This window comes from Plecotus auritus, assembly GCF_963455305.1.
Source record: "Plecotus auritus genome assembly, chromosome: 2".
NCBI lineage: Eukaryota > Metazoa > Chordata > Mammalia > Chiroptera > Vespertilionidae > Plecotus > Plecotus auritus.
Window position 1 is genome coordinate 118510214 of NC_137771.1, and position 14452 is coordinate 118524665.

Consider the following 14452-nt stretch of genomic DNA (forward strand, 5'->3'; position numbering starts at 1 on the left):
ATAAGCAAAGTAAATAATAGTCAAGAAAAACAAAACAAACAACAACAACAACAACAACAAACACAAGAGAGGAAAAAGAAGGAAAAGAAAGAAAGTGAGTCTGGTATTCAGACTTTGGAACTGATAGCTTGGTGGGAGCTGTGGGCGCTGTGATCTTGTGCTTTGGGAGGACCCATTTCAAACTGGACTTTGGCAAGTCCATCTACAACCAAGCAAACTAAGTCTCCTCCAGGAGAATAAAAACTGCTCGCACTCAGGCTGATGATCTGGGGTTTGTATTTGTGGGGTGTTTTGGGATGTGTGTGTATTGACTATTTTTGTCTCAAGGACCTTTGATGCCTTACCATTTTCCACTCAACCCTGCGAGTTCCAAATAATCTGATTGAGGAATAAACATCATCTTGTTTTTTCAGCTGTGAGCTCATCAGAAAGAGTGAGAGAAATTTTCCCTTTCCTTCTTCAAGACAAGAACACAGCTTGTCTGGGAGCTCTGGACTTTCATTGCTGCAGAGTTTAAAGACCTAGCTTTTAAAAATCTAGGGCTCTGGCCTAAATTTTCTTAAGTTTAATGTGTATAGGAATCTATGGTGGGCCTTGGTAAAAATGCAAGTTCCTGAGCCCCAAACCCATTGATTCTGATTCTGTGCAGCTGGGTGGGGTTTGGGCATCTGCATTTACTAAGACCCCTTACTCCCACCCCAAGTATTCTGATGCTGCTCTGGGCTCATTTAGTAGCTTGAGTTGAGTGGAGAGGCTTGCAGTGAAGGTAAAGTCTCCTAGCTGCCCAGTCGCAGAGGCAGTGGAATTCCTTAAGATCATGAGACAGAAAGATGGCAGGGTCTGTTTCCAGACCATATTAGGTAGTGGCCGGGCCTCTGCTGGCGTGGTGCATGGGGGCAGCAGATTAAGGCTGGAGCCAGGGAGCATGGCTGCTTGGCAGTGGTAGTATGGCTAAGTTCAGACAGCAGGAGCAGGTGTTAATAGCAGAGCCATCTTGTTCTGGGTTGACTGGGGGCTTCAACAATGAGCATATTGTAATTGTTATCATATACCAAACACCCCAATTTTCCTGGATTATATAAACCTCAGGATTCTCAAATTGTTCACTTAAAAATGAATGAGATGGGGTCTTCTTTCCCCATCTTGGTAAGAAGAGGGTCAAGCAGAAAGTTAGAAAAATAAAGAAATGATATCTTTAATATCCAGTATGGGGTGGCAAATCCATGTTTATGCCTTCATTTCTCCTATTTGTTTTCATTTTCGAGTTGTTTGTATGTTTCCATTTTGTTAGAACAAAACAGAAAAAAACAACCACAATTCAGCAAGGCTCAGAAAAACTTCAAGGACATCAAAGTGCATATAAAAACAGTAGGACAGGGGTGTGGATTTCCCCCCAAGTTGCAGGATTAGTAGCAATGGAATGGTCTTAATAAATAGATGTTTTAGCAAAATTTGGAAGCATTGAAGACCACTGAGATACAAACAGGTTTATCCAGCCCATGCTGCTGACAGGAGCCCAGCGAGAGTACAGTTCACTCAGGTGCACAGCTGCAAAGCTCACAGAGCAGAGATGCAAGTCACGAGGCTGCAATAAGCACAGGGGTGGGTCTCAGCCCATCCTCCACTTCCCCACCTGGCCCCTCCAGCTCTGGCCCCTGGTACCTTGTCTGACTGCAGCCCTGCTCCCGCTGCCGCCGCTCCCATGTGCTGATGGCGCCGGCCCTGCTTGCACCCATTGACAGTGCAGAACAATTGGGGCCAGCACCAGCAAGATGGCGCAAGTGGGGCTGGCGCCATCAGTCGGTGCAAGTGGAGGCTGCTGCCCCGATCACCCCTCAGGAGCAGGGGAGAGGTGGAGAAACCCTCAGGGGCAATCGGGACTGGCAACTGCTCACACCTGCTGATGGCACCAAGTGATTGGGACCAGCGCTGGGCACCAGCAGTAGGTGTGAGTGGTGGCTCTGGTGCCAGTTGTGGGTGCGAGAGGGACCGGTGCTGGCAGCAGGTGCAAGCGTTGGGTGGGACCGTGGCATGTGGGAGCTGAGAATTTTCAGTAACCACCAGAGTCTTGCTCTGATGACAGTGACCAGTGCCCCACCTTGGTCTGGCGCCTCGCTCACCTGCTCCACCATCTCGCAGTGGCCAACGCCCACCATGTTCCGTACGTGCCTTGGTGTTCAACGCATGCCATAGTGATCAGTTGTTTGGTTGTTCGGTTGTCCCACCGTTTGGTCTATTTGCATATTAGCCTTTTATTATATAGGATTAGTGAAATGTGGGTAATATGTGTGAAAAGTTTCTGGATTCTTGGCTTCATTAATTGAGACATAGTGTATGAATTTTCTATTGGTGCATAACAAATTATCACATAGCAGCTTAAAGCAACATTCATTTATTAGTTCATGTTCTTGGGGCTGATGTCTGGCATGGCATGCTGGACTCTCTGCTCAGGTTATACAAGGCACTGGCTGGGCTGAGTGCTTATCTTGAAGCTCTGTGGAAAAACCCACTCCCAGGCTCATCCTTGTTGTTGGCAGAATTCAATTCCTTGTGTTTGTAGGATTAAAATCCTTGTTTCCTTGCTGGCTGTCAGTTGAGTTCCTTAGGGTGACTGTATTCCTTCTCAGGTGGCCCTTCAGTTTGGTGAATCCTCAAACTTCTTTGACTCTCTCTGACTTCCTCTTCTTCCCTCTGAGAGCTCTCTGCTTTAGATTAGGCCACTCAGATCATCTCCCTATTTAAAGTTATCTGTGCCATTGAATGTAGTGATCTTTCATGATTTGTGGAGACTGTGGGACCATTTAAGAAATTTTGCCTATTACACATAGGAATCCCAAGGAAAACAATTAAAAATGAATTGATAGGCAAAGACTCAACCTGGGTGTACTAGTACATAGCACAAGCAAGTGGATGACAGGTCCCAATTAGCCTGACTTCATTAGCACAACATGAAAATAGCAACTGTTCTATTTCTGGTTTATTTCTCAAACCTACGATAGGCTGGAAAACTAAGTAACAGAGTTTGTAAGAATTGTATGTTAAGTAAGAGATGCCAAGCCTGAGCGAGAGCCTTCAAAGTCCAGGGAAAGGGTTTTTCAATGGCTATTCTTGTGCTAAAGAATTTTTCACTTACTTCTAGCTTTCTATATATCACCAGGAAAAAAGGTAGTCTGGAGATAACAGGAGTATTATTATTTGTTGGCCTTATATAGACAATAAACACAACAAATATTTAATTAATGCCTTTCATAGGCCCAGAACACACTGTTGTGCTTACTAATTGTTTTGTATATGCATTGTTTTGTAAAATATAAATAATTTAGGAGCAGAAAAATGTATTTTATAGAATCTTCATTTATTAATTTGTTAAAGTGACAGATAAGTCAGTCACCTTAGAAAATGACAGTACTAAATATAAAAAAATTACTTTCCATCTCATTTCATTAGAAAAAAATATTATTGGTATTACTACAAGAGAGGTAAACTATTTTCCTACTAAAAAATCCATATATTTCTCTATTTTAATATCTGCTTATATTTTCAGTTTCACTAACTGACTTTTTATATTTTATTCCATAGTTTGTTTTATTGCATAGTGTGAAACAGTCCACATTAGGAGCAAGTGAAAATTTTTATAACACAGCCTATAATTTCTTCTAGTTTCCTATATATCTTTCATTCATTTATTTTTATTTATTCACAAATATTTATTTAGTGTCTCCTATGTTCTAGGTACTACTGACCAAGCAGTGAATGTAGCAAATGGATTTGCTGTCATCACATTTTCTATTCATTGTCCAAAATCTTCAAGGTCAACATCTACTTAAACTTCATTCTTTGCCTGACACCCATCTTACACTCTTTCAACCTTGTTTCTCAGCCTATTCATCTCCACTACTTTCTAGCCTTCACACACCAATTATATCTGGTGATATCCCATCACCCTTTGCTGACTGGGTTGGTGTTATGGTCTGAATATTTATGTCCTTCTCAAAATTCAGATGTTGAAATTCTATCCTTTAACATGATGGTATTAAGAGATGGCACCTTTGGGAAGTGGTTAGGTCATAAGAATGGAGCCCTCATGAATGGATAATACCCTATAAAAGAAGCTCCAGGGAGATCCTGAGCCTCTTTCACCATGTGAGAACACAGTGAAAAGGCTCTGACCCAAAAAGAGAGCTCTCACTAGAACATGACCATGGTGACGCCTTGATCTTGGACTTCCCAGATTCCAGGACTATGAGAAATACATTTCTGATGTTCATAAGCTACCCAGTCGGGTACCTTTTGTATAGCAGCCTTAACCAAGTCAGATGGATATGCTGGTCATCAGAGACGAAGAAGGAAGCAAAAAGTTGCTAGCTAAACTCATTCATACAAAGAGTTTAGCATAATATGAGCAAATTTGCCGAAGCTCTAGTCAATATTTACTATTCAGATCTATTTTAAAAACACCACAGGCAGAGTAAACAGTGCCATCTAAAGTGTGCATGACCCTAGGCTGTGTTGAAGCCACAGGAGATTATCAAATCAGTGTTGCATAACCCCCCAGCACAGGCAGGATAAAAACAAAAAAATTTTTTGCCCACTAACCCTCACCCCCATGAAAACATTCTTAACAAATTCCCTGTCTCATCTATTTTCTAACTCTAGAATTATAGACTTCTTTATTGAAACGTGCTTGGGGCAATGTTTTCAGCTTAGTTTATGCCCAATAAAACTGGTTGATTTTTAATCATGAATAATGGAAAAAGGATGGTGGTTGGGAATATGGAGTAGGAAAGTACCTTTTTTACAAATGTATCTGATTTTTTTTTTTTTATGTACCTGGTTTCCCCCCAAAAATGCATATGATTTACATTATATTTAATCAGGGGAAATAATACTGAATCCATATAAAATATATAAAATAATGGTTTTGGTGGAACCATGAAAATATGTCATGCTCTTAAGAAGAGAAATTACCTCAAAACCAGGTTTAAAAAAATAATTGCAAGATGTATTAGTTTTATTTACAACTAGAGGCCCGATACATGAAATTCATGCATGGGTAAGGTCCCTAGGCCTGGCCAGCAATCAGGGCCAATCCATGGGGCTATCGGTGGGGCAATCAGGGTCCCCCGATGGCACCCGCCTTAGCTGGGCTGGGGCCTGTGGGCTGGGGGCAGCTCCTGCATTGAGCGCCTGCCCCCTGGTGGTCAGTGCACATCGTAGTAACCGTCATTCAGCCATTCAGTTGATTTACATATTAGGCTTTTATTATATAGGATGAGTTATTTTTAGGCCAGAAACAATCCTTATTGTATATTACTAAATTAATTACAACAATTAATAGCATTATCATCTATGCATTTATTTTTTACTGTGAAAAATTTTAAACATACATAAAATTGATAAGAATAGTATATGCCCATCAACAGTGAACAATTATGAAATTTGATATACTTATTTAGTTTTTGTTGTTGTTGTTAATCCTCACCCAAGGATATTTTTCCATTGATTTCTAGATAGTGGAAGAGAGGGAGAAAGACAGAGAGATAGAAACATTGATGTGAGAAAGACACATTGATTGGTTGCCTCCTGCAGGGATCAAGCCTGCAATCGAGGGCCGTGCTCTTGACCAGAATCGAACCTGGGACCCTTCAGTCCAAGGGCCAACGCTCTATCCACAGAGACAAAACTGCATTTTTAAAGATATAATCCTAGTCCAATCTGATGGTCATTGGGATAACATGTGCTTTATTACCATTAAAATATGTTTTTAAATGTATTGACCATTGCTTTCAATGCAATATTTCAATTTGGTGGCACATGCTTATTAGCTTTATTAAAAGTGAGGACCTTAGTCCTGGCTGGTGAGGCTCAGTAGATTAGAGCATCCTCTTGAGCACCAAAGGGTCCTGGGTTCAATTCCTAGTCAGGGCACATACCCAGGTTTTGGGTTCAATTCCCAGGAGGCAACTGATCGATGCTTCTCTCTCACATTGATATTTCTCTCTCTCTCTTCCTTCCTCCCTCTCTAGAATCAATAGAAAACATATCCTTGGGTGAGGATTGAAAAAAAAAAAAGTGAGGACCTTAGCACAAGTAAAATTCCATTACACAAACTTCAAGGAAAACTATACTCTTGTTTTTGTGTATGGTAACTACTGCTGGAAATAAGAGGGCTTTCAACTGCAACATAAACACAGTTAAGTACATAGAGTTTTTCACATGATACAGTTGCAAAAATATCATAATCGATATTTTTGCACCTGTATCACATTCCAGGCACTATATTGAGAGCTTTATAAGCACCCACTCTTCAAACAACCTTTTTAGGTTTTCTTCATCTTACAGATTAGGATGCTGAAGCTGAGAGAGATCAGTTAACTGTCCAGTCATCCAATAAGTATTAGGCACAGTCATATTTGTTAAACTTGTATTTTATTTCTATAAATGATGTTTTTAAAGCATGAAAAATTTTATCCTTACCACTGATAATCAATAAATGGTGTATAATAAACATAACATTGTATAATCATTATTTATTTATTTTTAAAATATATTTTATTGATTTTTTACAGAGAGGAAGGGAGAGGGAGAGAGAGTTAGAAACATCGATGAGAGAGAAACACCAATCAGCTGCCTCCTGCACACCCCCTCCTGGGGATGTGCCCGCAACCAAGGTACATGCCCTTGACCGGAATCGAACCTGGAACCCTTCAGTACACAGGCTGATGCTCTATCCACTGAGCCAAACCAGTCAAGGCTGTATAAACATTATTTAAATTAACGAATGTCTGCATAAACAAACAAGAGGACTGAGTCCTGATGGGAGATGCAATTACACCCTGCGGAGGTCCTAAGAAGCCTGCACAGGTTCCAGGACCAAGGGGTGCGAATAGGGCAGACACTCAAAACAAACAAACAAACAACCCAAGAACTTTAAGGACATTTATTAAGTGTCTTGGATTCCACATTTTGCAGTTTCTGTATATAACAAATTAAATAAATATTTCATCTTATTGGCTTTATTTTAAAATGGATAATTAGCAATAAAAATAGTGACTTACTTGTCAATGGCAATAAGTTTCTTTTCCCCATTGTCAGAGGCATAATTCCAAGTTGTTTCAATAATTCCAATGTAATAATGCTTTTCTTTTGCCCAGGCTGGGGTACTATGTAAAAATAGAAAAATACCCAGCAACAAAATCTTCATTTTTTCTCTCTCTTGGAGCCCCAGAAGCAATGAAGTGAAATCAGGAGCAGGCAGTTTTATAAGTAAGACTTTCTCCCTTTATTTGCTTGATTGACACAATTTAATGTTGCATAAGAGTAAAGTGTTCCGTTAAAGCAAATAACATTTTCCACTTTCGTTCAGTTCTCGTAAACCCAGAAAAAAAATTGTTTTTCATTGCCAAGCTTCTCTGATTACACATAAAAAGTCAACAGCTATTGCTGGGGGACTAGAGTGTGCATAAGTCTGTGCCTTTTCCACTCACTGTGTAAATTCCACGAGGGCAGAGATCACCTCTAAATGCTCCTTTTGTTCCTCCACAAGGCGCCACAGTACAATGCCCTGAACACTCTGCACTTTTAATCAACCAGGATGAAAAGTATGCAAAGTGGATCAAAACTTGTGCTCTTTACTTTTGAAAAGCCTAACAATACTTAATTGCAACTTTATGATATGAAATATGATCTTTATCATGCCAAATTTAAGTAGTCAAAACTAAAAAATTTATTTTGAAGGAATTGTCTATTTTGTAAGTTCTGAACATATCTACATAGAAAGTTTACAGATTACTCTGTATTGCTGTCTACAATCAGTGGCAGAGCATAATAGGCTTGATAATTCTGTTTTGATCATCAAAGAAATCAGACATAAATCAACCTGTCTTCAAAGGTGAAGGTTGGTCTTAGTAAATACTAGAAAGTGCCCAATTTATTAACGTGGGATTTCTGTCTTTGACATGGACATGAATTTTGGGGTAAAGACTTTAAAAAAATAGCCTGTCATTTTTCATGACATATTTGTCTAAAAATATAAGGTAGTATTTTTTTTCTTAGCTGAAGAGAATCCTGAAGATAACAGTGCACATCCTGTGCTAATATAACCTTTGCCTCTAGAATACAGCAGTGGGAGTATTTGCCAAAAGTTGTGTAAAGAGTTTGGGATAAGAGAAAGCATTCTGGTGTGCAAACAATTCATTCAATTAGCATTGCTCTGTAGGCAATTGCTAAGCACTGGGGACAAAACAGTGAACCTCTACCCTTCTCAGCTTACATTGCACTTGACAGAGATGGATGGTATACAAATAAAGAGTGAAAGACCGAGAATTAGCAGCAAGGGTTATGGAGAATAGTAAATAGGGAAGAATAATGAAAACAGCAGGATGAAGATCAAAATCTGATGGGAACCACTTGACTTCGGGCAAGATACTTATCAGAGCCTCACTTTCCTCATTTGTAAAATCTCAGAGGCCTGTTGTAAATCCACTGAAATGATACTCATTAAGGTACATAGTGGGGATTTCTTTTCACCAGCTAGTAATCATCTTAACTAATTGCTCTGATACAGAAAACTGAGTCACAGTACCACCCAGAATGTCCTGCTCACTGAAAGGACTTGAATGGGGCCAAAATCTTGCCCAAACTTCACTGGTCAAGCTCTGTGCCTTGCAAGATGCTGTTCTTTTTAAAAATATAGAATTGTACACTTGAAATCTATGTAATTTTATTAACCAATGTCACCTCAATAAATCAACAAGAATTCAAAAATGAAATAAAATTAAAAATTGGTCCACACAGACAGGGCATCTTCCAGCAGTCCAGAGGGAGGGGGCACTTGTTTCAAATTGGCACGAAACCACTTGTTTGAGCCAGCAGATTCTGGGCACCTCCTTTCACATTCTCTACTCCGTGCTCCAGCTCAGCCCTGTGGGTAGAAAGGATGGTGATCAGTGCACAGCTACAATCGCTGCAGTCACTCCTTCCATCAGATTCTACCCTAACGACTGCTCGGATTGTGACCAAGGGCTTCAGGATGTACATGTGCAGCTCCTTCACTGTTAGGGTCTCTGAAGGAGGAATGCATGAGGCCAAAAGGGGTAAAGAATTATGAATTTATTAGGTCATCTGGAAACCCAGATGGGCTGAGCCCCAAAATGGCTCCTGCACCCAAAGATGGGGAGTCAGAGTTTTTTAAAGCACTCTAGGTGGGTTTTTTCTGGGCGGAGAATTCTCTGTGCAGGTCCAGATTCTGGGAGACTTTGGAGGGGAGAAATAATGGTCTTAGCAAGTGGAATGTTCATTGTGAAGTGGCCTAAAGGTCAGTTCCCAGGAGAAGGGGTATTGATTCAATTATTTGATCAGACCTAACATTCACACCTGTGGTGAAATGGCAAGTTCAGCAGAATCGCCATTTTAGACTGTAATGCAGGAGGGGCATGATGTCCAAATTTCTGTCCTGTTCCATGAACATTATTTTTCCTGGTAAAAAGCATGCAGCTGCTGTGTGGCAGGAAATAGGGAGAATGTTCGGAGCCTCAGGCCTGTCTGAATAAGAGGAAAGGCCATCTTTAACATTACAAACCTCTTTATGGGGAGTCCAGAGTTGGTACCTAAAAGTGAACTTTGAACAATGTTGCTGTTGAGAATTTCTGCGTTCAAAACAATGCTCACAACCAGCATGGAAGGCAGGAGCCACCAGCAGTGGCTCAGAGACTCAAAGTATTGCAAGAAATAATAGAAGAGAGGAATCTGGATTGGACCAACAGCCAGCCTCTTAGCTATCTGTCAGGTCTTTACCTCAAAGCCCCAGGTTTGTTATAAATGATTACTATATGCCTAAGTTAACAGTTTAGTAACCTGGGTTACATAGCACATGTTTTAATCATTGTCCACAATTTCTTTTCTTGTCATTTTAAGATTCCTGGTCTAGGCGAGACTTATCTGCATTTAGCAATCAAGATTCTGGGGTTGATAATGGTTAAAATCAAAGAAGCAGTTGTCCTTACAGAATATCAGCTTTATTTCTGTTGGGCAAGATGCAAATTACCTCCATTATTCCTCCTCCACAACATCAGAATTATTAAGAACAAAGCAGCAAGGACAGTCTTTCCCTTTGTGAGAGGGAGACATGGGTATGAAATAGCAGGTCATTTTGTCCAGGGCCAGTCAGATCACCACAGTGCTATCTTTTTCACAGAAAATTGTGTAACTGTAATTTACAGGTGAGTGTGGTCACATATAGAACTTTGATAATGAGTCCACTGAATTGACCTTGCACAATGTGACTGTCCAGTTCATGATTATTCAGGGAATGATGACACAGGTAATGTCATCATTATCTCCACCCCTTTGGTTGCCCACGAGTGGGTCAAGGCCTTACTCATCATTTTTTGGCATGCAGAGGGGTCACAAGCAGGGGAAGAGAGAAAGCTCAGACTCTAATCCAGCCAAAGACAGCCTGCTAGTGTTGGCATCTACAGTTCTATGGGAAAGGAGATTTTTTAAAAAATGGCATATGGATTCCAATTACTCCTTCAATTTTGTTCTCTCACAACATTGAATGAAGTGGAAATCAAAGCATATGATGTATTAACAATGGAAAAGAAGCACAATACTAGAATTCTTTTTGCAAAAGATTAAAGAATAACTTATACATGAAGCTTGATTGCATAGAACTTCAATGTGTGACTTTCCTCCCTTGTCATCCCTAACCTCATTACCTCTTGCTTCTATACTACTATTCTGGGGTAGTCCACTCTGCATAGCACTTAGCACTTTATTTGTTCCAGTTCTTAATTTATAAAAGGTGACTGAGTGATGACATGAAGAGGCCAAAGCCATTGTTGTCACTTGTAGTTTTTGTAGAAAGGAGAGGCCACACATGTCTTGCAGGGCCACATGAGGAGGCACCAGATTTTTTTAAGAGTCATAAATAGAAGCCAGCGGGATGCATAGGCCACAAATTTTATTGGGGTTTCTGCAAGAAAGGCTAGGCAGGGAAGAGTAAACATGGTTAGGATTGGCTAGTTTCAGTAATTCCAGCCCTGGTCAGTGTTACCCAATAGTTAGAGCATTGACCCACGCACCAAAGGGTCATAGGTTCAATTCCGGCCCCGGTTAGGGAGTGTATGGGAGGTAAGCAATCAATGTGTCTCCTCACATCTTTCTCTCTCTCTCTCTCCCCCTCTCTCCCTCCTCCTCCCTTTGCTCTCTCTAAAAATCAATGGAAAAAATATCCTTGGGTGAGGATTAACAACAACAACAACAAAATAATAATAATAATAATAATAATAATAATAATAATAATCTATACCAGGGGTGGGCAAACTTTTTGACTCAAGGGCCACAATGGGTTCTTAAACTGGACCGGAGGGCCGGAACAAAAGCATGGATGGAGTGTTTGTGTGAACTAATATAAATTCAAAGTAAAGGAGCGGAGGGGAGAGCAAGAGAACCCTCCGCTCTTTCGGCTCCGCGGGCCGGATAGAACAGCCGAACGGGCCGGATCCAGCCCGCGGGCCGTAGTTTGCCCACTGCTGATCTATACTAATAAAAGGGTAATATGCAAATTGGTCACGACGTCCTCACGGTAACAACCGAATAGCAGGCTGCGTGGGGCGACAAGGCTGGCAGGAGGGTTAGCGAGGGACGACCAAACAACTGACCAGCAAGCTGCGTGGGGTGATCAGGCTGGCAAGAGGGGCAGTTGGGGCTGAAACCGGTTTGGCTCAGTGGATAGAGCGTCGGCCTGCGGACTAAAGGGTCCCAGGTTCGATTCCGGTCAGGGGCACGTACCTTGGTTGCGGGCACATCCCCAGTAGGGGGTGTGCAGGAGGCAGCTGATCGATGTTTCTCTCTCATCGATGTTTCTAGCTCTCTATCCCTCTCCTCTCTCTTCCTCTCTGTGAAAAATTAATAAAAAATATATATTTTTTTTTAAAAAAAGAGGGGCAGTTGGGGATGACCAAGACAGCGGGGGGGAGGGGCAGTTGGGAGTGACCAGGCTGGCAGGGTGGGCAGTGAGGGGCAATCAGGCCAGCAGGTGGGGCAGTTGGGGGCAAGCAGGCCAGCAGGGGGGGCACTAAGGGGCAACCAGGCCAGCAGGGGGGGGCAGTTGGGGGCACTCAGGCTGGCATGCAGAGGTGGTTAGGGGTAATTAGGCTGGCAGGGGGGCAGTTAGGGGTAATCAGGCAGGCAGGCAGGTGAGCAGTTAAGAGCCAGTGGTCCTGGATTGTGAGAGGGACGTCCAACTGGATTGGGATCGGGCCGAAACCGGCAGTTGGACATCCCCCAAGGGGTCCCAGATTGGAGAGGTTGCAGGCTGGGCTGAGGGGACCCCCTCCCCCATGCACGAATTTCATGCACTGGGCCTTTAGTAGTAGTAATAATAATGATAATAATAACAATAATAATAAAAATTCCAGCCGGTTTGGGGGACAACTGTCTCTAGTTGTCTGATATTTGGCTTTGGTTGATTAGGGTAGGGGAAATAGGGGCTTGGTGTGTGAGAGTTAGATAAAGAAGGCAGTTGGGGGTATGGACTTTTTTTTTTTTTTTTAAATCCTCACCTGATGATATGTTTTCGCTGATTTGTGAGAGTGGGGAAGGGAGAGAGAAACACTGATGTGAGAGAGAAATGTCAATCAGCTGCCTCCTGAATGGGGTGAAATGTCAATATGCACCCCAGCTGAGGACTGAACCTGCAACTTAGGTGTATGCCCTGACCAGGAATCAAACCTGCAAACTTTTGTTATACTGGATGAAGCTCCAACCAACTGAGCCACTCAGCCAGGACAGGAGGTATGGACTTTTGATTGGTTGGTTTGCATATGAAAGCCTGGTTTACCTACAGGTTGTTAACTATCTCTAGGTATTAACTAGTCTGGGAGGGGCGGTCTCTCCCCAGATAGCAAGGCCCACCAAAGATGTCAAAGCATCATAAAATATTAAAAATAAAAAACATGATTGATACATATTTTATATCAGTGTTATCTGTTTATGTGACTGTCTCCTCAATTAGACTGGGCCTCCTTAGGGCCAATGATTATGCCTTGTTTTGTATTGAATCCCAGGAATTTAGCATAGTGCTTGTCACATAGCTAGTAGAATTATTAGTATATTAATTTTTAAAAGTCCTCTTCTGGAGATACATATTGATGTATTTTTGGGGTGAAATGATATGATGTCAGGGATTTCCTTAATACTCAAGGAATTCATGTATTACAAAATTAAGAAGTTAAAAAAGTAAAAAGAATGAAAAGTCTGACTGGTTTCAATTTTTATTTAATTCATAATTTATTAATTATTTTATTTTAGAGTTTTAAAAATTGACTTTTAGAGATAGAGGAAAGGAGAGAGAGAGAGAGAGAAGAGAGAGAGAGAGAGAGAGAGAGAGAGAGAGAGAGAGAGAGAGAGAGACATCGATGTGAGAAACCTAGAAACCCGGGCATGTATCCTGATGGGGAATCAAACCAGCAACCTTTCAGTGCACAGGATGACACACAACCAACTGAACCACACTGGCCAGGGCTGGTTTCAACTTTAGGTTGAACTTTTTGTTTAACTAACTCCCGATTTGAAATATTCTTACTGTCTAAGGCAGAAGCTGTTTGTTAGCCAACCCACAAGACATTTTCAACTCCTTCTTCCTGTTTATTTCCACTATAGAGGTTACAAAAGCTCTTTTCAAGCCTTCCTTGCAGTAGCCAAATATTAGGGGTTTGACCAATGACACATCAGGAGAAGTTGGCTAGAGCTCCTCAGCAGACTTTATGTTTTCCTGGTAAAAGATGTGATTTAGTACTACTTTTCCCCCCTTCTTTTCTGCCTTCAACTTGGATGTAATATTTGGAGCTGTAGCAACCATCTTGAAACCATGAGACAATAGTCATGAGGGAAAGGCCAAGAGAATTGGAGACACTGGCCCTCACATCACCAAGTTGCTGAACTAACCCTGGCAGCCACCTACCACCTAATTAAAAAAAAAAAAAAAATTGAAACAAACACCATTGATAATTCCTTCTTGGTTTGGTTTTTATGTTACTTATAGCAGGACACATCCCAACTGTTAATATTGCTAGATACAAAGTCATAGCATGAGTCCTATTTTGCTTCTGGAAAATTGGCACCTACACATTCTATAACCTGCAGTCTTTCGTATATGAATGTGCATTTTAGAGACTGATTTAAATACTTACCCATGCGATGATAATTTCATTCTTTTCAAGGTTTTCAAATGTTGCAGTTTATGGGAGAGTCTTGGATTGTGTATTTTTTTCTCTCTGAGCTAGACTTCAGTTTGAGCCTGCTCTCTTTATCCCTTCGACCTACCCCCACTGCTGATTAAAAGCTTTGTTGCAACTTCACAGATTCTACTCCTGTGACACAATTTACAGAAAGAAAAGGCAGCTCACACACAGAATTTACCAACAAAACTTTTATTTCAAGCTAGTTT

General features: G+C 41.3%; 1 protein-coding gene across 16 annotated transcripts in view; it reads right to left on the minus strand.

Annotated features, from left to right (window-relative positions):
* Positions 1–7299, minus strand: part of CP (ceruloplasmin) — an 86637-nt gene extending 79338 nt beyond the window's left edge. For 11 of the 16 annotated variants that reach the window (XR_013960020.1, XR_013960021.1, XR_013960022.1 and 8 more), the window contains exon 1: positions 7059–7296. Coding sequence is in view for 12 of the 16 variants with exons in the window: in XM_080657638.1 (XP_080513764.1) it covers positions 7059–7204 (146 nt within the window). In the remaining 4 variants the exon portion in view is untranslated. Of the gene's footprint in view, positions 1–7058 lie in introns of all 16 variants that reach the window. The other 5 variants (XR_013960023.1, XM_080657635.1, XM_080657634.1 and 2 more) reach the window with 3 other exon arrangements.
* Positions 7300–14452: the final 7153 nt, after the last annotated feature.